This window comes from Rhopilema esculentum, chromosome 7 (assembly GCF_057945365.1).
Source record: "Rhopilema esculentum isolate cy_ngs chromosome 7, ASM5794536v1, whole genome shotgun sequence".
NCBI classification, from domain to species: domain Eukaryota; kingdom Metazoa; phylum Cnidaria; class Scyphozoa; order Rhizostomeae; family Rhizostomatidae; genus Rhopilema; species Rhopilema esculentum.
Genome location: NC_142821.1, coordinates 258,798 through 284,705, shown reverse-complemented (window position 1 = coordinate 284,705; position 25,908 = coordinate 258,798). Strand labels below are relative to the sequence as shown.

General features: G+C 35.7%; 2 protein-coding genes across 2 annotated transcripts; one reads left to right on the top strand and one right to left on the bottom strand.

Annotated features, from left to right (window-relative positions):
- Window positions 1-131: 131 nt before the first annotated feature.
- LOC135683153 (lissencephaly-1 homolog) lies at window positions 132-23,262 on the top strand. Its single transcript, XM_065198329.2, has 16 exons — window positions 132-291; window positions 2,182-2,352; window positions 12,049-12,127; window positions 13,170-13,244; window positions 13,636-13,690; window positions 14,245-14,359; window positions 15,662-15,698; window positions 16,316-16,412; window positions 17,202-17,273; window positions 17,497-17,599; window positions 18,549-18,613; window positions 18,981-19,012; window positions 19,997-20,128; window positions 20,585-20,677; window positions 21,078-21,234; window positions 21,609-23,262. Exons 2-16 carry the CDS (start codon window positions 2,321-2,323, stop codon window positions 21,680-21,682), a joined length of 1,218 nt encoding a protein of 405 aa, XP_065054401.1. The 5' UTR covers window positions 132-291; window positions 2,182-2,320; the 3' UTR covers window positions 21,683-23,262.
- Window positions 3,671-6,910, bottom strand: LOC148959902 (uncharacterized). The gene has a single exon (XM_089109186.1). It carries the CDS (start codon window positions 6,308-6,310, stop codon window positions 3,686-3,688), a length of 2,625 nt encoding a protein of 874 aa, XP_088965312.1. The 5' UTR covers window positions 6,311-6,910; the 3' UTR covers window positions 3,671-3,685.
- Window positions 23,263-25,908: the final 2,646 nt, after the last annotated feature.

Here is a 25,908-nt window from a genome sequence, read left to right as displayed (position 1 = left end):
AAAATGTGGTGCCTGTACTTCCAGGCAATTTTTTATTCAACAATTTTTTTGGTCACGAATTTTTTCAGAGTGGTTGCCATTTAAACCTCGATGGAGGAGGCTGTAGTACGAAATCAGAAGGGCGGGAGCACCCGTTTTGCAAAGGATGCTGGGAGCTATTGCCGTTGGTTGACTGCTGCTCCTTTTGATACTTGGCTAGCCTATGTTCAACTGTAGTGTGTTGAAAATTGAGCTTTTAGAATTGTTCACAATTACGGCAGATCAAAATAGCGACACTGGGGATTTAGAAAGGTGAGCGTTTGCAAAATTTTTATAGTTTCATAGCTGTTTACAGGAAACCCTTCTACCTTTTCACAAATATCAGGACTGTGCCGATGGCTTGCTTCTGATTGCATGTCATATTAGTGAGAGAGGGTGACAGAAAATTCAGTTTCTGTAACCTTACGCTTGAAAATACAAGTTTGGCAGATAATCGATATTTAGCAGCTTATTTCAACCATGATTAGTTTTCGTCGAAGGTTATTGCGCTTCGTTTGCCTACTTGGGCCTTGGTCTAAAGAACGTTTAATGGAGTTATTAACGTTGTAAAATGGGCCTAAATTGTTGTCCTCTTCTTTCACAATGGATTTTTTGACAGAATTATGGAGGAGTTTGAGTTACTTAAAATGAAATTCGTGGTGGTCTGAATATCCTCTCAAACAAAATTTAAGCTATATGAGTTTAGACACCCACCGAGAAATATGACATTGGATCTACCCAAACCAGGCCTTTAGGTAAGGCTGTTCTGCTGAATAATACATCACATGAACACGCCTTAACAAAATGTCTAGTATTAAATTGAAAACATTTGGCATGTATAGCCCTTCCATCCTGGTTTTATGTATTACGTTTGTTGGTATTTGTTATTAGTGATTTATCTACCTCAAGTCTTCCACTTTTCATTCGATCGCAAAATTTATCGTCCGTGGCACTACCGTTGGGTAAAGGGTACCGTTAGATACACCATAATGTGTCTTTACAGTTTGTTAAAATTTACGAGTAGGATCTTAACTATAGTCATACCCAACATCATTCTAGAAAATTGCTACAAACTTAAAGTGGGGATTCGTCTAGGTTTGTCATGAAGTGCTCTCAAACTTAATGTCAAGTTTATTTGTGGAAACTGTTAACACCAAGCAAATTTCAAGTAGTATTTCATGTACACTTATATATATCTAATAAACTCTAAATCTGTTATCTTCAGGAACCTAAGGCTCTTAATTGGTGTTTCTGGGTAAATTTTAGAAGAAGTTATTTTCCTCCAAAAAATACCTTCTTTAAAGTCCTTATTGAATGTCACCTCTCAAAGTCAGTTAGGTTTATTTCATATTAAGATTTCACTTATTACTTGTGTATGTTGAATTAGAAGAACCACTGCATACTGCATCAAAAAAGCAAAGTACTATACCAAAATTGTATATATAAGGTACAATGTTTCTTTGCTACAAAATATTGCAATATATTTGAAGTTCCATACATGTTGTTCCTTGTGCTCAAAATGTGCTATTTTTAATTATGGTTATTTTATAATCCTATTTTATTACTGCTTGATTAGTTGGTAAGGCTTGTTTTAATATAATGCTCTATTTTTTACACAGCAACATTAAGAGAGAGTGTCATATGCCCTTTCTGAAAATCCTCACTCTTACTTAAGGCATGCTGTTGTAGAGTTTTACCTATATTCTGTAACATTGAAATTTGAACATCCAAGCATCTGATGGTTTTGCAAGATGGCTTTTTCTCAACAATTAGAAGCATCAAGACACACAATGCCCAATGTCTATCAACCTTTTTGTATAGTCTTTTATTATATATATAAAACTTATAAAACTAGTTTCCCTGTGTACTCCAAAAGTTTAAAAAGGTAGCAAACAACCTTATTTTTCTTAATTGATATGTAATCTTTATGAAAATGAATAAATCATATTTGAAACTTGCTTGTATTCACAAATCCTTTCTGTGGTTACCAAGCCATGCAAGTCTTTTGTCCTCAGTTTTATTTGATAACTCTTGTGTATACAGTTTCTAAACAGGTTTTTCTTAATTCAAACAAAGTTTAGGTTTTATGTAAGCCAACTCAATAAGGTTGGTTTTCCATTCAACTTCTCATTGCATCTTAGTTCAACATTCTTTTGTTTTTAGGAATTTCCTATGACCATATTGGTAGCTAGGAAACAATAATGTTCAAAGGCTTGGTTCATCTTATGAATCTGCTTGTGCTGCAACAGTATTATGTGTATATTTGAAGATTTGATGGTTTAGAAAAGAAAACAAAACCAACATGGTACTCACACCAAAGCAAAAAGATGAATTGTAAGTTCACTTTTTCAAATCCTACTTTGCCAAATGCTGCAAACAAATACTGTTTTTCTCATTTGTCAGTGAATAGAGTGATCTCATTTACCTTTTTGTTGTGGAGATTGTTAAGCTAGACATGAAAGTGGATAAACAAGGAATAAAGATGTGATAATGTAGGCCATTTTATAATACAACACAAACAAAGAGAAGTACATGAGGTAAAGTGTCAATACCATAGGGTTACAAAGTTATATGACCCAGTCTTTCTAACAACAACAAATCTTGTCGACATAATTGTAAAATAAAGTTAAATACTTAACAGATATTAGCAGTGTTGAATAAAAAGTGTTCTGTTTTCAAAAACCAAAAAACCGAGCACTTCTTACTATTCACAGATTTTTTGTTTGAAAGATTAGACATTCTAATAGAATGTCAAGAGATAAAGGGTGATTTAGAGGTTGCTCATCTTTTTCCTTTTAAACTTTTTGTCTGCAGTGTACTATTTTTGCTTCGTGGATCTTGAATATGTTTACTGTGAAGTGTTATTACAACAAAGGAGAAAGTATTCTTTTTATGTTTGAAATGAATGTGATGAAAATACAGCACAAGTAATGGGTCATTCCATATCAAAGGGGGACACCAATGTAACCCACCCTCTCAGAATTGTCCAATTTTTTGTAGTGTTGTTCACACTAATGAGATAGGAGCTTCCTGCAAATTTCAGCTCAATACCTTCATTTGTTCCAGAATGAGAGCCACTTGAAATTTGCACCAAATTCGCTCGAACTTCTCAAATCCGCCATTTTGAATTTTTGCCGCAAGTCTTTTTGGCAAAATTTAATGTCTCTTTTGGAATTTTGCACTGAAAATGTCTCTTCTGGGTAAATCAATACTTAGGAGTTTGAAAATGACATCAGAAACCTGCTAACATCTACAGAAAAGCAATGAAATGTCTGTATCCAAGGGTTCCTTTTGTCCTTAGCAACTACGCTACCCCCATTCATGTCACTTTTTGACAATGTTGCCAAAATGTGACAAATCCCAACTTTTGTATATTGAATATATAGTGTGTTAGCTTGACAAGAGCAAAAAATCAGAGATAGTATTTTTTCTTTTTTTGAGATATCTTTGTTTCAAAATGTCAGATTTTAATAAAAAAGTTTCAAAATTTGTATGGTCTGATAAGGAGATTATTCAGAACTGAACATTTTCTTAAAAGTCCAAATACAAACTTATTGCTGGAAGTAAGTGGGAATGGTTTCAATATTGCAAAATAACTTGCCACTAATAAATTTTAATAACTAAAAGTACTTAATAAATGCTTATTAATTAAAGTCTAACAATGGATTCAGTTCAAATATTCTTCAATTTTTACAGTGTCAGCAGTTTCTAAGGAATAATTCCTTCCTGAGTTTGTCAGTGGAAATGGTGCACTCACTGTCATTAGAATATTCACATTTGGAACCCAGCAAATATCATCTCTGTTTGGCCATTCAAAATATTGTGAGGGAAATTGAGGATGCATAAAACGGATTTGGACATCCTCGGTATCCTTGTCTGCTTGACAAACAACACCAAGCCAAATAGCTTCATCGTATCGTGAAATGACGAATTTTCCTGGATTTAAGTCATCTAGCATTTCAATTATTTCTGGCTGGTTGGAGAAATTGAACTTGATTCCATAGTTGGCATCTTCAGACAACCTCTTTGCCCCAATTTCATTTATTCTTAGAGGAACAAATTGGTGGTAGCTTCTTGTACCAGGCACTGTTCTAGAAAACGAAAAACGCTCCTTCAGTTGTTCTCTTTTTTGATCTACTTCACCTCTACCTATGAACTGAAATTGGATTCCAATAATCTCCTCCTTGCAAAAATCAAACATTTCCCTTGCCGTGAGTATTTGGTTCTCCTTGTGTCGCTGCAAACTTGCCTTAGCCACAATTCTTTTCACCGTACCACCTATGCCATCACAAGGTGATTTACCGTGACTGGTGGCAAAAAAATTCCATTTACAATCCATTCCAAAATCATTCTGATGGTGGCATAAGTTTAAGAAATTTTTACAATTCTTATATTGCCCTGCGCAACCATCAGAAAAATAATGAATGGATTTAATGGTATCAGAAATGTTTCTTTTGATATAATCCACTGTGCAGCTCATTATTTGATAAACCATTGTGACGTCATGATCCAAGTCATCAGAGATGAAACATATGGAGTCCGAAACAAGAACAGAACTATCACTGAAGCGATGGTAAACCACTATGGGATGGAGTGTGCATTGTTTCTGATTCCAGTGGTAACTTTGTATTTCATCCTGAATCAGAAACTTGTAATTTTCAGCAAAATCGCCTAACACTATAACCTCAGTATGTTCCAAATTATCTTTCAGTTCTTTTAAATAATTTGCTTGCGACTTTGCAATGTAGGAGTGTGCTGTTATTGCATCTAATTTTTCGCACAAAACTTCAATGAACTCTTCCACTGTTGCAGTAACCGAAATCAATTCTGCACGATCAGTGGTGGTCCATTGTTTGTATGTTATGCACTCTTCCATATCATCAATGTTTTCCCTTTCAACATCACTTTCTTCATCACTGTCATCTACACTGCAATGTTTCTCTCCTTCGAAAAAAATGCTTGTAAGGAGATCTTTGACGTTGCTAATGCCAGGGCATTTCTGACACCGATGAACCATGCACATATTTGATTGCCTATCACAAACGATCAAATCAATTAGTTCGTGGTAATTTTTTTCAAAATTGACTGCACCTAACATCAGTTTCAAGTTCTGGTGAATCATGCAGACACACACAGAATGCGTTCCTTTAGGCCCTACTGGGATACACCATTTTGGTCTTAAACTTGCAAACTTTGAGAAACCAATTTTCAGTTGCGGATTTCTATTCTTGAAGGCTGTATAAAGCTCTTTCATGTTGCATAGCATCAGTCTTTTAGAAACATGGACATTTTTGCTGACGCTAACAAAATCCTTTTTACCAGGGAGCTGCCTTGTAAATTCATCATCGTTATACATTGCATCTACAGCATCAATCACATTATTGTCGAGAGTCTTCCCAGCAGCTAAATCAGGCATTTCAAGAATCCCCTTCTCTTCTTTAAGTCTTTGGGCCTTTTGAATTGTCTTCTTGGACACCTTGAATTCTCTTGCAGCTTTTCTGATTGACCAAGACTGTGGAATCAAGGTCAAAATCTGTATACGTCTCCTCCTGTTACACACTTTCAGCTTTTTTTTTATTAATTCAATCATGTGTTGCAAATCTTCAGAATCTCTTTTTAACTCTTTAGAAATTTCTGATTGGTCCTTCTCTTCAATCAAGTCTGAAGTGTCAATATCCAGCACAGAGGCTACCTTTTTTGAAAATGCATGTGTTGCCTGTTTCAATTTCCTCTTCCCCTGCATTATTTTCGAATGAGGGGGGATAGAATGGAGCTTCAAAGGAGACACATCGATCTCACTAAGCGCTGAGTCAATTGATTCCTTGTTTGAGGAAAAAGATAGTTCATTATCTAGAGTTTCGACAAGATTCACTTCCTCATCAGACTGCACCAACTCCTTTCCGAAAGAATCGATCTCGGTTTTCACCTTTATTCTACAAGAAGGACATATTTTTTGGCCAGGAACAACATCAATACCGAGTGTCACCACGTCTTTCGCCAGCAAGATTGTAACTTTGGACAGTCCACCCTTCACCTCTTTCTTGTGAACATTAAATGGATTGAAACATCTTGTGTATGACATCGGTAATCTTCTAGTCAGCACATGTTCGTGATGAAAACAGATATCAGCATCAATGTTCAGTAAAGAAACGCCAGATGTCCAAAAAACAACTTCTCGAACTTTCGAATCAAGCGATTCTATCATTTTAAAGCCAGTTCTTCTACAATATGTGGATTTATGACAAGGATCTTTCATGGTTGCGCCAACTGTGCATTGTCTGTTTTCGTCCATTTTTATATAAAACTTCGAAGCACATTTACTTCGTAAATTGGCATTGCGAAAATGAAGTGCTATTTCAACAGTTTTATTCAAGTGGTGACTAATGGTTGTCGATGAATAGCCCTGACATGCATTACGCAATATTGATTTACGTCGTAATTATATTTTAACACATTTCAATAATCCTGTTATTCTAGCGTGACTTACGTCATAAAATCATTAGAATACTCTCAAAAAGAATGATTGTTTGCACTTACAACAAAATCATCCACAACCACACAACAGATTGTTGTGAATATTTGTTCACACTTCTGTTTAAAAAACAAAGGTGACAGTGCATTAGTGTACTCAGTGCTGATTGGAAAATTACACTCATCTTTCTGTAAGAAACTCCATATAGCTTGAGTTTCCGACATTTAAGACGTCATCAAAAACCTGCGTGACGTCATCAAAAACCTTTTTTTAGAATTTTTGAATTTTAACCACATAGCGTAAAAGATCACCATGAAATACTTTCAAATACGCAAAATTGGCCAAATATGTCTTAAATCGGTTGAGATTTGGCTAATGAAAGATTTGAAGTTTGCTAACGAATCACTGTTATTTTGGCTCTGTTCATGAAGTTATGAACAGAGACCAAAAGACACCAGGTTTGATGGGGAGAGAACCAATAAACATGTGGCCATATCTCTGACCTTTCGTAATACACTTGCCTGATTTTGCAAATTTAGAGGTATTTCATGATGCTCTTTCAGGTTATGGGATCCAAATTAGAAAATTCTAAAAAAAAATTTATGACGTCATCGCTTTCGAACTCTATTGTGTTTCAAAGTAAATATCTTCCAGATTGTCTTTTGTTTTTAGATAATTTCCCCAAAGGTACTATCTGATCTAACCCCACCCACTGTTTGCATACCATAAAACCTTGTCGTTTTTTGCATACGGTAAGTCTTTAATTGGCCCCGGATGAATTTTACAAAATAAGTTTGGGCTTATTCAAGAGAAGGCTTATTATTCAAAGGGGGCTTCTACAAGAGGGCTTATTCTAAGGAGGTTTATTCAGTTGGTCATACTTAATTTTGTGGTAGATATAAACAAAAGTATAAATACTGACATTACTTGCAAAATTCTGTCTTATCTAAGAAACTAATTGGTTATTGCCAACTTGCGGGGTTGGGGCCTCATTAACAGGTAGAGGCTTGACTGAGGAATTCAGTATATTAAAGATACTAATTAAAGATACTGGGTTCCATATGTGAATATTCTAATGACAGTGAGTGCACCATTTCCACTGACAAACTCAGGAAAGAATTATTCCTTAGAAACTGCTGACACTGTAAAAATTGAAGAATATTTGAACTGAATCCATTGTTAGACTTTAATTAATAAAGCATTTATTAAGTACTTTTAGTTATTAAAATTTATTAGTGGCAAGTTATTTTGCAATATTGAAACCATTCCCACTTACTTCCAGCAATAAGTTTGTATTTGGACTTTTAAGAAAATGTTCGGTTCTGAATAATCTCCTTATCAGACCATACAAATTTTGAAACTTTTTCATTAAAATCTGACATTTTGAAACAAAGATATCTCAAAAAAAGAAAAAATACTATCTCTGATTTTTTGCTCTTGTCAAGCTAAGACACTATATATTCAATATACAAAAGTTGGGATTTGTCACATTTTGGCAACATTGTCAAAAAGTGACATGAATGGGGGTAGCGTAGTTGCTAAGGACAAAAGCAACCCTTGGATACAGACATTTCATTGCTTTTCTGTAGATGTTAGCAGGTTTCTGATGTCATTTTCAAACTCCTAAGTATTGATTTACCCAGAAGAGACATTTTCAGTGCAAAATTCCAAAAGAGACATTAAATTTTGCCAAAAAGACTTGCGGCAAAAATTCAAAATGGCGGATTTGAGAAGTTCAAGCAAATTTGGTGCAAATTTCAAGTGGCTCTCATTCTGGAACAAATGAAGGTATTGAGCTGAAATTTGCAGGAAGCTCCTATCTCATTAGTGTGAACAACACTACAAAAAATTGGACAATTCTGAGAGGGTGGGTTACATTTCCAATATTTTTGTCCCCCTTTGATATGGAATGACCCTAATGTCAATGTTTGCAAAAAAGTTGAAATGGTTTCAAGGAAGTCAGGATATTTTCAACCATTTTGTCAATTTTCAAATATATGTTTGATTTTGTAATGATGAAAGGTTTCAACAGCTTTGGAGCATAGCTAAAATACAGGGGCAGCTGGGAGCAGAAAAGTAGGTATTAGCCTCTAAAATTAAGACATAGGAAGGCCCCCACTCAAGGTCTTTAAACTATTTAACAGGGGTGGAGCTTATATGTTTTGATTCAAGGAGATGGAAAAAATGACCTTTTCATTATGAACGTTTAGACTAGCTTTTGGCAATACCATATCTTACAAAATCAGTTGAAAGCACTGGCCCTCGTTGTCTCTCCCCCCCCCCCCCCAGACACTGATGATCCTGTGGCGATGTAGCTCATCCAACTAGTTTTGGGTGAAGGGAAGGATGGGCCCTTTGAAATACAAGTGGATTATGACTGCGGCAAACTATTTGAGCGAAATCTTACTTTGATACAGCAGTTTGCTGCCCAGTGATGGAGCCCTAAGGTATTACCCCATTAATTCTAATACCATGAGGCTTTTGGCCTGCGAGTGAGACACTATTATGATACAGCGAGCGATTTACTATAGAGATACTGCCTTTAGCTTCAACAAACTGTTTCATGACTGTTGCTCTTTACATTCAGTGTATAAAATTTGTCAATCAAATTATCCATCCAAAGGCATAGCTACCAAAAGTACAGCTACATTTTGCAACTTCACAAAGTTTATTTCCAGCAATGTTTTTTCTATAAGCTGAGGCTCTGTCCATCCTCTCTTCCGCTGACAGTGACCCTCATAGTATTAGAAATGAAAAATTAATACCTTACTGCTGTTCACCCATTCTTCTATCATGGCTCAACAAAATAAATTTACAACATGCAGGCCACAACAGAAATTTCTGAGCAGTGGTATTAGTTTTCGGAGGCTAATACCATGACTAGGGCTGTTGATTAGCACACAGAATTAGGGCAGGGATTAAACAATCGCACTTTACAAAGATTTCAATGAGGATTAGGCAAGCTTTCATTCAACGAGCAAAAAAATAAATATAGCTTGGCTATATGAATAGAGCTGGTCCCATCAATAAAATTGTTGTGAAAAAGTAGCAGCATATAAAAAGCAAAAGAAATTTCTTGTGATCTTAGAGAACCAAAATACCCTTTCTTTGAAAATTGAATGGTATTAGAATAATATCTTTAATACCACCTTTAGCCGCCCCTGCTAAAATACATTTTCATAACCAACCAATTAACTTTTTATCCATTCTTTTTATGTTTCCAACTAAAAAAAGAAATTAAAAATCTAGAATTTTAGGTCTTGTTTCTTTGTCCCGCCGTTTGGCAAAACTGTTTAGAAGTAACAACATGAGACCAAAAACAGTATTTGCAAAAGTCAGGATGCCCAAATAAACTGTGATTGAGCCATAGTTCAAAATTTTGTGCAAAAAGTCAGATGCAACAGAATAGATGTTACAATCTTTGAAATTTTTTGGCAAGCTGGGTCATCTTTTCATTTAGGCATCTTCAAATTTTTGTTTGCAAAAAGTTTTTTGTCCCTTGTGCTACGTATTTTTGATATCCATTTGATTACAAATTCCTGCTTACCAACATACGGTTCTATATATGTCTTTTTGCAACTGATTACTGATAAAGACTTAAATCAAAACACTTATGAGATAGTGTTTTTCAAAATATTTTTATGTATATGTATTTGGTGTTTTTTTGACATGTATTAAAATGCTTTAGCAAAGCTAGAAATGACAGAATTGTTTTTCAAAGAAAGGAACGAAATTGCATTCATTCCAATTTTGTAACTGCTTTAGACAAAAAAGTTACATTCTAGGAGTAACATAAATTACCTTAAGAACTAAGAGCTTGTTTCAGAATTCATTTATCTCTTTTACAACTTCTTTGTCAAAATTGGCTCAGATTGAAGGGTTGTATTAATGGTAAGTTTTTTTGATAGATAAATGTATTTGTCTATCTACATAAACATGAAAAAACGGCTGTTGTGTAGACAGAAGGAGTTTGTTTTCACCTTAGGGCTCCACTGGCAACATTTTAAATAAACAAGTGGCACTGATTGGGCAACTTCAACAGTCATGTGCTCTTGTTTCTCATTGGCCTATTTCGATCCACAACTGGGTATATATATGTATTTCTTAGTGTTGTGTTTTGATCTATGTTCTGACGTTTTATACTCTGAAGAGTGTCAGACAAAAAAGCTTTAGTATAGCTCGAAATGTTTGCTTTTTTCAAAGCAATTTCAAATTTTGTATTGCAAAGAGTTTGCTCAATACAATTTTTAAGGGGTTTATTTAATTTGTCATTGTTGTATAAATATGTTTATGATATCTGTCCCCTCCTCCTAGACTGCAATTTAGAACACTTTCAAGTTTTTTGTTCATAATAGGGTATCAAAAAGGTTGAAAGTGTGAACTATATTTGTGACTTTGAATAGCTGTGAAGTTTTGAATACACTTTGCAGTTTTCAGGCTGGAAAGCATCTAGCTTTTTGACATTTTGACTTTGACATTACCTCTAGAATAAGCTATACTTTATGTTGTTAAGCTTAAAGCAATTCTACCTGTGATAAAGAATACCTTGATACCAGATGCTCCAGAACTATTTCTCTGACGCTGTTGTGAAAATTCTGGCTGAAGTGTTATCTAATGGGCAGTAATATTCAAATACAAATAATAAAAAATTCAATGACATTGTATTTTTAGCATTTAGCATTTAGCATTCAGAAATTTATGGGGAAATTGGAAATGTTCAGGTTTTTATTTATTTGCTGCAAGCAATAGAGTTTCCAGAAAACAAACCAGAGGTAATATAAAGTTAAGACAGGGGGGGTCATTTTATTGCTGAAATTGCAAATAAGAAGTCAGTGGGTACAAGTTGTGCAAATGATTTTTAAGACCAGGCTTAACCAGGTATAAAAGAGCCTCTTCAACCAAAAGTTTAAATAATGGCACCTCAAGCCAAAAAATTTTCATGTAAGATGAAAGTAATCACATAAAAGGAGATGATACTTTCCCTGCTAAAATTAAACTTCAATCAGTGGCTTCCCAACCAAGTTCCATGCACAAGCATCACCAAACAGTATTGTGATGATGTTATTCTGCTGAGTGTAGAGTTTAGTCAAAGTAAATAACCGAATAGCAAAAAAGATCAACAATGAAAAGGTCAACAAACCAATTTTTGGATTCCCATTATTTAGTATTTGTTATGTTGTGAGGTGTGTTTGGCCTAATGGCAAGTGTAATCTGGCTTTGAGTGTATGGTCATTCATATATCAAAATATTGGTGGGAAGCCTTCCTTATATGGCAATTTTGTGTTGCTCTGATAACCTAGGCCTTAAAGTATGTAATCGAAAAAGATTTTATAAAAAACTCAATCAATTACAATGCTCTAAGAAGAAAAACTGAGGCACTGGAAGGAATTTTTGATTTGCTCCTGTATCTTTGGGTATTAAGTAAAACTCACGAGTTCCATTAAGAATTGCAGCTGTTTTGAATGAAAATATGAAGCCTATAGCCTATAGTAGTCCAACAGAGAAAAAATATTTTCAAATTGTATTTTTTGTATGTCTGAATATTCTAATTTTTTCAGGAACAAATCAATTGCAGACTACTTGCAAGCATGTGGATTTCACTCAACCTTAGAGGCATTCAAAAATGAGGCAGACATTGTACGTGTCATTTTACATGATTTTTATATCTTCTGCTGCCTTCAGGTATATCTAGCAAAGTTGGGTTTGTCCTATTGCATTAAAGCATAAGAAAGTGCAGACATAAAAAATAAGGTAGCATGAATTAAAGTCTTGGAATATTGTCAATAATGGTCAATAATGGTTAGACATTATCACTTTCCACAAGGCCCATAATGTCTAACTTAGCACTCCAACTTGTACATATCTTCTCTATACTTGTACATATTTTCTAGCCTAACGTTATTCAATATAATAAAAAGACTATACTTACATTTGGTGATATTTACTTATAGGTTTTTGTTTTATTAATTATTTATTTATTTTAATGCCAGTGAAAAACCAATATTATACTTAGGATCTGTGCAATGAATACATTGCATTTCATTACATTTCATTACATTTCATTACATTTCATTACATTTCATTACATTACATTACATTACATTACATTACATTACATTACATTACATTACATTAACGACTAAATGTGATCTTGCAAATGTTTTTTCTGAATCTATCATTTCCTGATTAACAGATCCTGTTACAAAACCTTTTGATAAAGTTTTAGCAAGTCTCACTCAGATGAAAAGTTAACTTTTCACTTTTTAAAAATTATTTTTTTTCAATGCTCAAATCAAAAGTGTTGCTACCAGTTTGAAGTTAAGTTTGATTGGTTTTTAACTCTAAAAAGATGCCTAATGACTTCACTAAGGTGGCTTTGTTTTCAGTCGCCAAGTTGTTTGCAACGGGGTCACCATTACTCATTTGTCCAACCTGTACAATACTTTTGCTCCCTAAAAGTGTAGATATATATATATAGATAACAACAAACTATATATACAACAAGATAAAATAGCTTTGTTATGCATATAACTGTGTACTAACTTTATATAAGTATATAGTTTATACAATAGCAAGTAATTTGAGATGCTTGTTAATAATAATCTTCATCATTTCTTGTTTTTGTTTTTTGTTTGCTGTCAAACCTGATTGAACCATATCCCTTAAATGTTTTTTGCAGAAAGGAGAAATAGAAAAAAAATATGCAGGCCTTTTGGAGAAGAAATGGACTTCAGTTATCAGACTTCAGAAAAAGGTTGGGATTGATTATTTTTATCACCTTTTATAAGTACAATGAAAAATGTCTATAACAAAGCTATTGGATTAAAACCTTGGTTTGTTGATAGTTGAATTGTTAAATCTCAAGTTGGAGTAACTTTTGCTTGTCTCAAAATATCCAACTTTCCAATATTCTCCTTTATGCTACACAAATGTTAACTAAATATAATTATCAGTTGGCTAGGCAAGTGGAGATAAAATTATGTTGGGTAGGGCTATAATTTAGAAACAGATACTTATCCAGCGTTGGACAACAGAAGGCGTAATGTAATCTTTCAATCAGATCTTTCATATGTCTGATGCAGCTTATTCTAGCTCAAGGGAGTGTTACCAACCCAGATTTTTAAGTTACATACTCCCCCTTTCAGGTCATGGAATTAGAGTCGAAACTAAATGAAGCTGAAAAAGAACTGGAAAGTGGAGGTAAGGCAACTTACATGGTCAGTTAGCCAATGACTCGTTATTAAAATGTTCATATAATTTTAAGTCTTCCACTGAAAAAGAAGTACATATAATCAAGTTTTAGTTACTTCCAAACTCTTTTTGTCTCAGAAAGTAGGTCTTTGGCCAATGTGTTTATCCAGGTATCTTTGGCAAAGTTATCTAGGTAGGAAGCCAAAATAAAAGGACCTTTATAGGAAAGCCCATTTGTTTAGAAAGTACTAAGAACCAAGTATCTTTGAGGTCTAGCAAATAGAGCAGTTTTCAAGAAATGTCAAAACTCAAATGATGTTATAAAAAGATTGCTGCAAAGGTTTCTTAAAGAAGTGTTCTCACAAGAGACTGCAGAATGTTGTATTGAAATGACTGAAGTGAAGTATTCTTAGGGGTCACTCTTTACAGATCTTTATCTTCCATTATGTTCCATCCGGAAATTGAGGATGAAATATATTTATTTATATTTATACTAGAAATGAACGGTTAATTTAAATGTTTTAATGGTCTTTACATTTAAAAGAATGTTGTTTGTTTCATAGGCCCCTTACGGAAGAACCGACAGCCAACAGACTGGATTCCCAGACCACCCCCTAAGTACACCCTAACTGGTCATAGAAGCCCAATCACGAAAGTTTTATTCCATCCTGTGTACAGGTAATGTGCCTCCCTCAATTTCATATACTTCCTAGTGTACTTTATATTTCCCTGTCTACATCTATACCGTAAATCCTTGAATTAGCCACCTGAAGGCTTATTGATTTAGGCATTTTTTACAGGGGGGCTAATTGAAGGTGAGGCTTATTCGGGGGGGGAGGGCTTATAAAATCGTCTACAACTTGTCATACGAGTAGCTCGTTTCGTAACTTTGTTAAGGTTTTTAAAATAGTTTTGTTTGCAATTTATTTAGAAACTCTTTCTAAGATATCATAACAAGGTATAAGTCAAATGTCAAAAATACATGTTAGTCCAAAGCATGGATATTTTCAATGTCTTTTCGTCAATTTCTCGTTTTTTCAGTTCTTTCATTCGCTATTTAATGTGTTATCAATCATGTACTCGAATGGTGCATCTTTTAAGCCCACATTGATCCATGGGAGCTTATTATAATGCAGAAATTGGCTTTTATGAGTGGGGACTTATTCGAGGTTGGGGGCTTATTCGAGGTTGGGGGCAAGTTCAAAGCTGGGGGCTGATTAAAGATGTTTACTTCCAGGCTGGAGGCTAATGGGAGGGAGGGAGCTTATTCGAGGTTGGGGACTTATTCGAGGTTGGGGGCTTATTCGAGGTTGGGGGCAAGTTCAAAGCTGGGGGCTGATTAAAAATGTTTACTTCCAGGCTGGAGGCTAATGGGAGGGAGGGAGCTTATTTGAGGAGTGCGAATTTGAGGATTTGGGATTTTTCCATTGACAGCTTCGATTCTTGTTTGCGCCATTTCAAACTGTCCCTGCTCGCAGAAGCATTTGGTTAAAATGAAAATACAAGATTGAATAAATGCTTTGACTTTTTAATCTTCTTGATCGAGGGTGATATTTTTATCTTCAATGTATAAGGACTGATTTGAGATATCAATACAGCCATGCCAAAAATAACACCTTCTCTCTTTTGTATTATTATCCGCTGTTTAAAGTATACCAAAGTGACTTTGCATTGAATGTTAGTCAATTATTTTGTGTACTTCGAACAAGTTTTTGTGTCATTTTGTTTACAAGCAACAGGATTTAAAAGATAATTAATAGAGAGTGCGGCAAAATAACCGACCCGAGCGAGGCTCGAACTCACGACCCCTGACTTTGTACGTCAAGTATCATTTTGTATTTCTGCGGGATCATTTGAATTCACAATCGACGCCACTACCTGAAAACGGACCCTTTTTGGAGCAGCTTTATTTGACTCTGCCGTTTGCTGCTTGTTTAGGCAACTAGCAAGTTTCGTTTATCAGACTGATTTTTTTTGCAGTGTCATGGTTACCGCTGCCGAAGACGCTACCATCAAAGTACGTGTTTTTATTTGTAGCTGAAAAATCATTTTTTGACTATGTTGCTAAAAAAGTCTTGAAATGTAGCCTTGCTTTACACCTGTGTATAATGTATAAATGATTTTTAAAATGTACTTTCTGGCTAATCGAGCTGGGATTATTTTGAAGCCTATCAAGACTGTTACTAGCTGCCATAATGTTACCCTGGGCAACAGTGCCACAGTGACATGAAAATGCAAAAAAGGAGCGGAGAAGCAGAGGTGCCTTGCACGCGAGTATCTTAGTTGCCGTAGTGTGGGGTACCTGTCCTGTTAAGCAGTGTTTTTGTGACCAAGCAACAACTTGAGTGCAGTATGTATAGATAGCTCGATCCATGTTCTTCCGTGTCGTATCAATGGGCAGCGCACCTGTAAAGCAGCTTACAGGCAGGGCAACTGCTCGCTTTTTTAATTCGTTTCTATGTTATCATTCTGATTTGCAGTGCTGCTGTAGATATTTTATATGTCACAGGAAGCCCCCGTGTTATGCATATGTCAACTCATAGAAAGTTTCACAGACTTTAGTATACCGACTAATAGACATGTGTAAAATTTGCTTTCTATTACGAAAAAACGCTCCTTTGCCTGCATTGGTAGGTTTGGGACTACGAGACTGGCGACTACGAAAAGACTTTGAAAGGCCATACAGACATCGTTCAAGACCTAGCATTTGACCATACTGGAAAGTTTCTTGGTAAGTTCGCTTTGTTATATCAGCTTGTTTTTTCATATGTTGATTACTGTTTTGCTTAAATGATATCCCATCCACCTGTTAATGATGAGGTGGGTTGCGTTTCTTAATTGCCTGTTTTAGTCTTTATTTCGTTTTGTTTCATCTCTTGAATAATTCATTTACTTTACCGAAACCGAGAATTCTTTATTACAAATGGTTTGCTTCTTTGCCGTAAAAATTATTTCTGTCAGGAGGTTCCTGATCACAAATTCGCTGACTTGTGGTCCAGCTAAAGGTCAAAGATAGCTTGCTTGCTTGTAGAAGCTTCTTTAAGAATATGCTGTGGCCCCAACATCTGAAATTTTTTCCTGGGCAACGGCATAATACATCACCCCCATTTTATCGCTTCTTTTGATAAATTGGAGAGGTACGATCAACTGAAGAAGTATAACAATTATTTTTATTGCACATTGGCTAGGTCCACCCTGGAAGGATTAATCTAAAGAAAGCGATGCTTTGTTAGCTTTTTTTTGTTTAGTTTATTGTTCATGTGATTTAATCCAATCATAACTTTTATCGTTCCAAATATGTGTTTACGCAAATAAATATGCAAATGTTTAAACGAATAATTTGATCAACTAGTTTGGAAGTCTTAGAATTTTACCCTATCCACTGTTGTTTTCTCGCCCTCGTTCATATTTATTCAAACTCTTACCAAATTTTTGCTTATTTAGCAATTCCATATTAAAGTTTCTTAAGTAGGGCTTCATCATGAGTTTTATAGCAAAAATTGTATTTTCCTGATTCTAGCTTCAGCGTCGGCTGATATGACAATAAAGCTATGGGATTTCCAAGGATATGAAAATATTAAAACACTTCATGGTAAGTTTTCTTAGCAGCTCCACTGTCTACTTTCATAACAGCTTTGTCGTCCGTAATCAGCCAATGAGCGTTAGATGTTGCTTGGCAGCTGATATGTCAATTTCCATTGGGTAAAAACCGCATGCATATGGCACGCATGGCTCTGTTAATTTATCTAGGGTGAGGTCGGACTGTTTTTTGTGTTACTTTTGCCTGTTACTCTGCAGCAAATTATTTTTCACAGGGCATGATCACAATATATCTTCGGTATGTTTCATGCCATCTGGTGACTACATAGTGTCCTCGTCGCGAGATAAGACAATCAAGATGTGGGAGGTAGCTTCTGGGTAAGAATCTTTCATTACCAATGTAAATTCTTCGTCAATTCCTCGATTTACCAGTTTGCAATGCAGGGCTTCCGATAAAGGGGGGTCAGGGGGGGCATGGCCTGCATCGGAGCCCATGGAATGAATGCACCACGTGATATCTAAACTTCCAACTTAATGTACTACCCGGTTCAAGTCTTATTATGAATATTTTCCAGCATTACATTTAAGAAATAATGTTGAACTTAGTTTGGAGCTTACGTTAGGTAGTATTGAACCGCAATTCTGCCAATCTTCTTTCAACACTACATTTTATGTAGGTTCGATAGACGATTTCTCTATAACCCAATTAATTGTGAACAATTTCCAATCTTTTATCTTTAGCTGTACTTTAAAGTTTTTTTGAAAAATAAATCTCTTCTGTATTGAATTTCATATTACGGAAATATGATGATTATATCTAGAATGAATGTCTGGTTGTACCTCTTTGTTTGGCAAAACCATTTGCCATTTAACCTTCATACTAGCGGCAGGCAGGGAACCTTTTCCTTCTTTTGCGTAAAACTTGTTCCTGGAACAGCGTTGAACGAAAGATTTTTTCAGCTCATCGCTATGATCACTCTTGAGTTCAACTTGGGTATTTGGTATTTTTTTTTGCGTCAGCATTTTGATAATGCAAGGGAAAAATATACAGCATTGTCTTGAACAGTCGCTAAACCAAGTTCAATTGCTGATGAATCTAGAAACCCATTTAATAAAATGCTTTCGGTGAATATTCATGTGGAGAATCTGTGCATGTGAACAGCTGTGTGCTTAGGATGAAGTTGCTTCAATTTAGTGTGAAAATTGCTGCCATTTCGTTTCACTGGTAGTTGTTTGTTCAAATTTTATTTTTTTTAGACTATTTTTCCAGACTATTTTTTGAGATTTTTGTGGTATGTTGTAGATTGAGAGGGCCTTTCTATTCCAGGTATTGCACAAAGACCTTCACCGGGCATAGAGAGTGGGTCAGAACTGTCAGTGTTAGTCCTGATGGTACGTCATATTCCTTATATCATGCCTTTGTTTCTTTTTGGCTTGCAAAGCAAAATGTACAAGACAGCGTTGTGGATGAACCCTTTGCTCATTTTTGCTTACAACCCCGATGCATCCTAAGCATTGCGTTACCCGGACGCTATCTTTTGCTGATGATGAACACTTTGTTGCAAATTGGAAACCCTTGTTGAGCTTCTACCCAAGAAAGTATACTTCTGTTTTAACGCCATTTGACGATAACTGTCGTTATTTACGCGATCTTCATAATGAGATCTGAGTTGACCTTGTATCTAAATTGCTAAGTTCTTGCGAATTCATTTAACAGTTACTTGCGTGTTTTACGAAACCATTTCCGCTCTTATTTCAGGAACATTGTTAGCAAGCTGTTCAAATGACCAGGTATGGTTGCGTTTTTAACACCATAACACAGTATCTTAACATAACACAATAGTCTGAAGACCTTACTTCATCGGTTGATTTTAACTTAGCTTCTGAATAGAGTTTCTTTTTACTTTCACAAGTCATCCCTGACTGCTAGTCAACTAATTTGCAATAACTTCATCTTTGCTGGATGTATCGAAACATGAGACCGGCATTTTTAAAAGAGTTTTTCTTTTTAATATAACTGTTTGTCTTTCTTCATTATCTTGCTGCAAAGCCCCGAAATAAGACTCTGTGTTGAACATTTGCTTTGTTTTCAATAAGGAATTTGAACAGTGATCTAAGTTTTTATTGGCATGATGGAAAATATAATTTTAAGAAAGAAGTATTGTAAAAGAATAATTGGCACATTCCATATCATTACACTGCCCACAGTTTTGATTACTTCTATGCATACAGAGTCCAAGGAATAGCCTAGACGAAATATATTTTTAAGTTAGGACTCTGCCTGGCTAAGAGAAAAAAAATTGAACTGTGGAAATCTAAAGGTGATTTGAAATCATAGTTATTTATTTATTAAGAGTGTGAGTAAAATGGTTACAAAGTAATCAACAGCTTTATTATAGTATTTTATGTTAACCCTAGTGCCGATTAAGTATCAAATTTAGAAGCTCATTGAGGATTAAGAGACTACGATGGTGGACTGCTTTTAATTAGAAAGCATGATCCGTTTCATACACTAGGCCTGCCCCTTCCCGTGTATGCCAAGGCTAGCTCGTGCATCAGACACTAAGCCTGGCGTGCATCATCCGTTTTATTCACTAGGCCTGCCCCTGCCCGCATATGACAAAACCCTGCATGTGTATCAGACACTGTAGGCTGGTCTGTGCATTATCTGTTTCATAAACTAGCTAGGACAAGGCCTGTCCTTGTCATGTTTTGCTAATCGCAACCTAGAGGTAGTTAGTCATGCTCTCAAATTTTGTTCTGCTTCTTTTTCAGTCCATTCGAATTTGGGTTGTAGCGAGTAAAGAGTGTAAGTTAGAACTAAATGATCACGACCACGTGGTAGAATGCATCGCCTGGGCGCCTGAAAATTCACATCAAACAATTAATGAATCCATAGGAAACACTGTGAGTTGTTTTATATCTTTCGTTTTGCTATGTTTTTAAAACAGTAAAGTTTTGTTATCTTGAGGCCAGAGTCGACTGCAAAATATCTATCAGCAAAACTGAATCATATCTTTTCTTGCTGTTATCCTAAAATTGTAATCTAACCTTCTGTGCCTTTTTTCATATCTAATGAACTTGTGTAAAAGATCTTTATAGACTCAACGAGCTTTTGTCAACTTGGTTTGACTTTTCTATCAAATTTATATGCCTCAACCGGTTTCATTCACCCACATAATTTTTGTGTAGTCTCTGCCTAATATGGTAAAAAGTAAAGATATGTTGCGTCATTGACATATTTTCCATATTCCTTTTGACAAAATAATCTTTGCATTAATTCTCGCTTTTATTTTTACCTCTAATTGGTAGGATTTCATTGAAGATTTTGTTGAAGAATTGATTCTGAACTTTTCGTTGCAGAAAAAAGCACCCGGTCCGTTTTTAGTGTCTGGATCAAGAGACAAGACTGTGAAACTGTGGGACATTGGTGCGGGTGTTTGTCTCTTCACTTTGGTACGAAATTTGCTTTTATAAATTTGATTAATTGAAATCTCTAATGCAATCTGTATCTTCATCGAATTTTAAAGCAGCTTGCAATTGACTTTATTATACTGTCTTAGTGTCGTAATTATGCGAAATTTGAAGATAAGTCATTCAAACCTATATTAATCTGTAGACGGTATCGCCGATAATATAAGAATTTAAACTCTGTTTGTCATAACTTCAACTGATATAAATTGAATTGCCCTTTGAACAGTCAAGGGATAGGCCATCCTTTAGTCAGGTTGATGGATGTCGACCCCTGCTTGTCGTGTTCCGAGTTTTTTCAACTTATCCCATCCAACTTAATCTCTCTGTAATTAAAGAAATGACAGCATGTAATGTCTGACACAGACAGGTACTTATGTTTCAGATCGGCCACGATAACTGGGTGCGTGGAATACTCTTTCATCCGAGTGGCAAATACGTGCTTAGTTGTTCTGACGATAAAACAGTCAGGTCATGGGATATCAAGAACCAACGCTGCCTCAAAACTCTCAATGCCCATGAACATTTCTGTACTTGTTTAGGTAAGTTAGTTGCAGTTTCCGTTCATATTTTTCTTTCAAACACGCTAAGAAAATCCGTATTTTCGTTCCAGTATCAGGAATTCTCAAGAATACAATGTGTGGGCACAACGAAGATACTATATTTCTGTATTGAAATTGAAACTGGACGATATTTACATCTCCTCTTTTCATACATGTTGGGATACATTCTAAAAGTTAATGTTCTGCAGCTGTTCGACAGTATCAATAATTTAGCAGTATTTGCGCCAGTTTTAAAAACGTTTTTGATAGTTTAAACTTCCATAGATACCTTAGTTTCTAGTTGAAATTCAAACACAGTTTAAAATTTGTTTTCAAATATGCAAGTTCTGAATTCCAAAATGACTTCTTTGTAGACTTTCACAAATCGTCACCATTTGTTGCGACCGGTAGCGTTGATTTAACAGTCAAAGTTTGGGAATGTCGCTGAGGAGAGTCTTACTGTTATGAATAATGAAATAGAATTATATTGGCAAGAGGAGTGAAAATGAAGTCGGACAACGAGGTGCCTTTGCTGTTGATGCGAATTGTTTGCTGCAAAACTGTTTCGTAAATGGAGCGAATAGTGCTTCTGTTGTATCTACAGACCGTGAACACTGGTGACTGTTTCATCACGGTGATACTTGTTTCTGCGAACCTGTTAATTTGATCATTCTATTGTTGCTATACCTGTAATTCAACCGTCGTATCCTAAATACCAGTTCTATGCGTGTACAGATAATGCCCATCAACTTTAGGCAATGCTGTTACCCTGTCAAACCTTGATCAGATGGCTTTTGACTTCGCATGGTCGCGTGGCTTTAGAGACGATACCATATTTAAGAGGGATATTCACATGCTGCCAGCTCTGACTCGTCATGTGTAGTATGCCTACAGTTCATATTCAACCCTGGGCGGTACTTCTCGTGTATTAGATAACACCCTTGATGTAAAGTGTTATAAACAGCAATAAACGTTCCCCCTTTTGACTTTTCTACCTCACTTCAATTTGATTCTGAAGTAAATGGTGATTTTACATCGTTGGAAATCCAGCTCTAAATTTCAATTTCTATTTATTCTCGACATACTAACCACTAACGAAACACAATTCATCCTTGTTGTCTTCTGTGTAGTTGGGTCTTTTTTCTTTGTTCTGTGCAATAAAGGAAGTCACGCAAAAGAAAAAGGGTCACGAATATCTTTGTGAATATCTCATTTGATCGCAACTTTTCTTGTTTAATATCTTTGAAATAATGCCCATGTTGAAATAAAACGGCTTATTAGAATAAGCCTACGCGCCTTTCCTAGATCGTTCATTGTCAAAACTGTGGCATTTATCTGTAATCATTTATCTTTAGCCGTTTATGTAAAATTATTGTCAAAATTAACAGAAAACGGACTGAAATATGGGTGATCTTGTCTCCCTTGTAAGTAGCATGGCACGGAGTTTGCGGGCGCCAGTTTGAGAATGGGTTGCTGGAAGCCTAAAAGAAGCATGCAGATTAAGTTGAATATACTGACACTCACAAAGCCCCTTCCTGTGAGGGATCTGTTTTCACCCTCCCGATTGACGAAAGTTGTCACCAGTATTGTTCTGCTTTCCATTGTGTTTGTTAGCCTATCCGACACATCACCTTCAGAATCAATCCCTTGCAAGGTTGTCTCCGTATGTAGCTAAAACCAGATTTTATCAATACACATAGAATTATTTGGTTGTCCAAAGAAACATTTGCTTTGCAAGAGGCCCTATGCAGACGCTTTGTTAGGCAATGCAGTTGTGCTGTAGCTCGTTCCTTCAACAACAATATCTCAATGTAGATTTAATTCAGAATGTTCGAATGCATTATTGCTGTCTTGGTTGCTGTAGAATTTACTTTCCATGAATGTCGTATAAATGTTAGAAAATCTGTTGCTATTTGTTAAGTAGTTCTCTTTTTTAACACCTTTGATGAATTTTCTTTTTCAAATGACGTCAGTCTTAGGAAATCACTAGAAAAATCCATATCGTATATAATATTTTATTCATTAATATCAGCATTGTTTTCTCTGTTGCTCAGATCTGTTCATGTTTCGCTACTTCGCGCAATGTAAAGGCGCGTTTAGTAGCATGTAGCGGATTCACCTAGCCATTCCAATTAATGGGTATTTTAAATGCTATATCTGGCCTCGCAATTTAAACAGTTGGCAATACCTCCGCATTTATTTCGATGCACCGGTACGCATCATACAAAGTTCTTGTTTTGGTGAAGAAGGTTGCGTTTATGTTCTTCTTTATCACGACGAGACTGATTTTGTCGCGAAGACGTGTGCAAAGTAAAATTATATTCTATGCGAGCCCGTCTGTGATGAATCTGTGAAGGGGCTTACTTTTAAGGTATGGGAGACAACATCGCCTCGCAGAGGAAAATAAGCTCGGTATACAAGTTGAAGGGGTTTCTTGGCTCATTGTTGTAAACGTGACTCGGTATACTTGATGTTGCTGCCTATTTCGCATGTAAATGCATCGCAGATGAGGAGGGCTTGAACGCGGGCTTGAGCACAGCTTAAATGTTCAAGAGATGACCACCCTTTGAAATTGCTCAGCGCTGCTCGGAATGAAATGAACGCTAAAGAAAATTCGATGTTGCGTATGGAGAGAAACAGCAAAGTTTGTTTTTAAAATTTCAATTGTGGCTCGGGATATTTGTTCATTTTATTAGTTATAGTTTGTAAAATTTGATTTCAAATGAGCAATCTGGTACAAGTTTGAAGTGATTAAGCTGATGGCGAAATACCGTAAATACCGCATATAAGAACCTGCATTTTTGCAAGTCAGCCTGACTAGGTTCTTTTTAATTGGGAATTTCATAGGAAATGAGGTGGTTTAGGCTCTTAAATTGGTTCTTACTTGATGCAGGGCTTTCATCAATCACTTTTGTTCCATTTCAAAATTCAAGCGTATTACATACTGGGGCTAAAGGTCTTTAAATTCCAGTGGATTACTTATTGGTGGAAATCCGTACTACCTGAAAAAAGTGTTGATAAAGTCGAGCAAAAAGGAGTCTACCATAGACTTGAATATAAATAAAATATGATTACTACATGACTTTGGCTGGGGAATTGAAAATATCGATACACTGAACGGAGTATTGAATACTGCATTTATATAGGTAATTTAAAGCATCTATAATATCAGTTCAAGATTCATTGGCTATGGCTAAGCAACAGTTCAGTAGGTTCTAAATCTTCTAGACTCTTCTATGCAGGTTTTCACTGTATGCAACGTGGGCAGCGTATGTGTTGTAGGGCTGTTGCCTGTGACTGTCCCTGCGAAAAACCTAAGGGTAACACCTTTCCCACCAAGACAAATGCAAGTAAGTCATGTGAATCGAAATACTGAAATCAGACAAATCTGAATTCGTAATCGTAATGGTTGTTGGTGAGATCTAGAAAAACACAAAAGTTTTTTCCAAAAGTCATTGAAATTGTCTTGACTGCAAAACATCTCCGTATCAGATCTCCAGGGTTGAACCTAGCAGCCTAGCGCTTCAAGAACATAGTGCAGTCATAAAAGGTCATCGATCAAAACATGACATTAAACAATTAACAAAAAATAAGATAGAACTTTTGAACAGGTTATGAAGTGTTCAAATACTGCAAGGGCTTAAAGGGAATAAAATGACAGTCTAGATATACTGTCCAAAAAGACTTCAAAAAGACACTTTGCATTAAACGGGTACTAGGTTAACTACGTCACAGATGTATTCGACGAATACACTCTTATAGAGGACATTTGCAGAACAAACGATTATAGGACATTCAGAAAAAGTTTAGAAACTTCAGTTCTCAAAGTCTTTGTTTAAACTTTGTTCAAGGGAAAGTGAGTTGGAAGAAGTAATTTTTAAGAAAAAATGAAAGATATAAAATACAACAAAAATTGCTGGTTGTTCGAAGTTTTTGAAAAGCATTGTAGACTTCAAAAAGCCTTCAGAAAAACCTTTAGTCATCAAGCTATTCTGGGTAGGGCCGGTTTGTCAATTTATGTCCTAGGCCAAGCATGCATTCCAAAGATTGTACAATTGTTTATATTTAGCGAGAAATTTAGCTTTTGAAAAGTTGTTACTGGTATCATCGTTGAACGTACAACCTGAACCACGACCGACACCAGCAGTGTTGTATGGGTGGGGGGAGGCAGACATCGTAATATTTCCGAAGACATATCTACTTCGATGAAAGAATACTATGCATGCGTATCTATTTGCCAATTCCCATTTGCTAGTTATAGGTCTACTGGCCTACTGTGCAACCCAATTAGCTATATTTTAGATAAAGGTAGATTTCCTAAGTATAGTTGCTTTCTTGCTGATGCGAACGCATTTTTCATTAAAATTATCAAAATCAATTATCAAAAGAGGCAACCCTTTACTTTTCAAGTGTACTTAGATCAGTGTTTTCAGCTGTGTCTATTTCAAAAACATCTTTATTCTTTTTCTTCTTCTGGAGCTTTGAACATCTCTTCTTTTTCAGGTTGACATGGGCTCTCCAGCTCGCTCTGCAGCACATTCTGGTGTCACGGGTGCTTCAACATATAGCAAAATTCAGATTATATATCTTAATTATCAATTTTTGCCATTTGTTTAATGCTTCCCACTGTAAAGGATTCCATGATCGACCAGAAAAGTCCCAGAGTTTCTTACA

Coding starts and splice junctions, on each gene's coding strand:
- LOC148959902 (XM_089109186.1), bottom strand. CDS start 6,310: ATGGACGAAAACAGACAATGCACAGTTGGCGCAACCATGAAAGATCCT.
- LOC135683153 (XM_065198329.2), top strand. CDS start 2,321: ATGGTACTCACACCAAAGCAAAAAGATGAATT. Junction 13,245..13,635: donor TTATCAGACTTCAGAAAAAG/GTTGGGATTGAT, acceptor TCCCCCTTTCAG/GTCATGGAATTAGAGTCGAA. Junction 17,274..17,496: donor AAATATTAAAACACTTCATG/GTAAGTTTTCTT, acceptor TATTTTTCACAG/GGCATGATCACAATATATCT.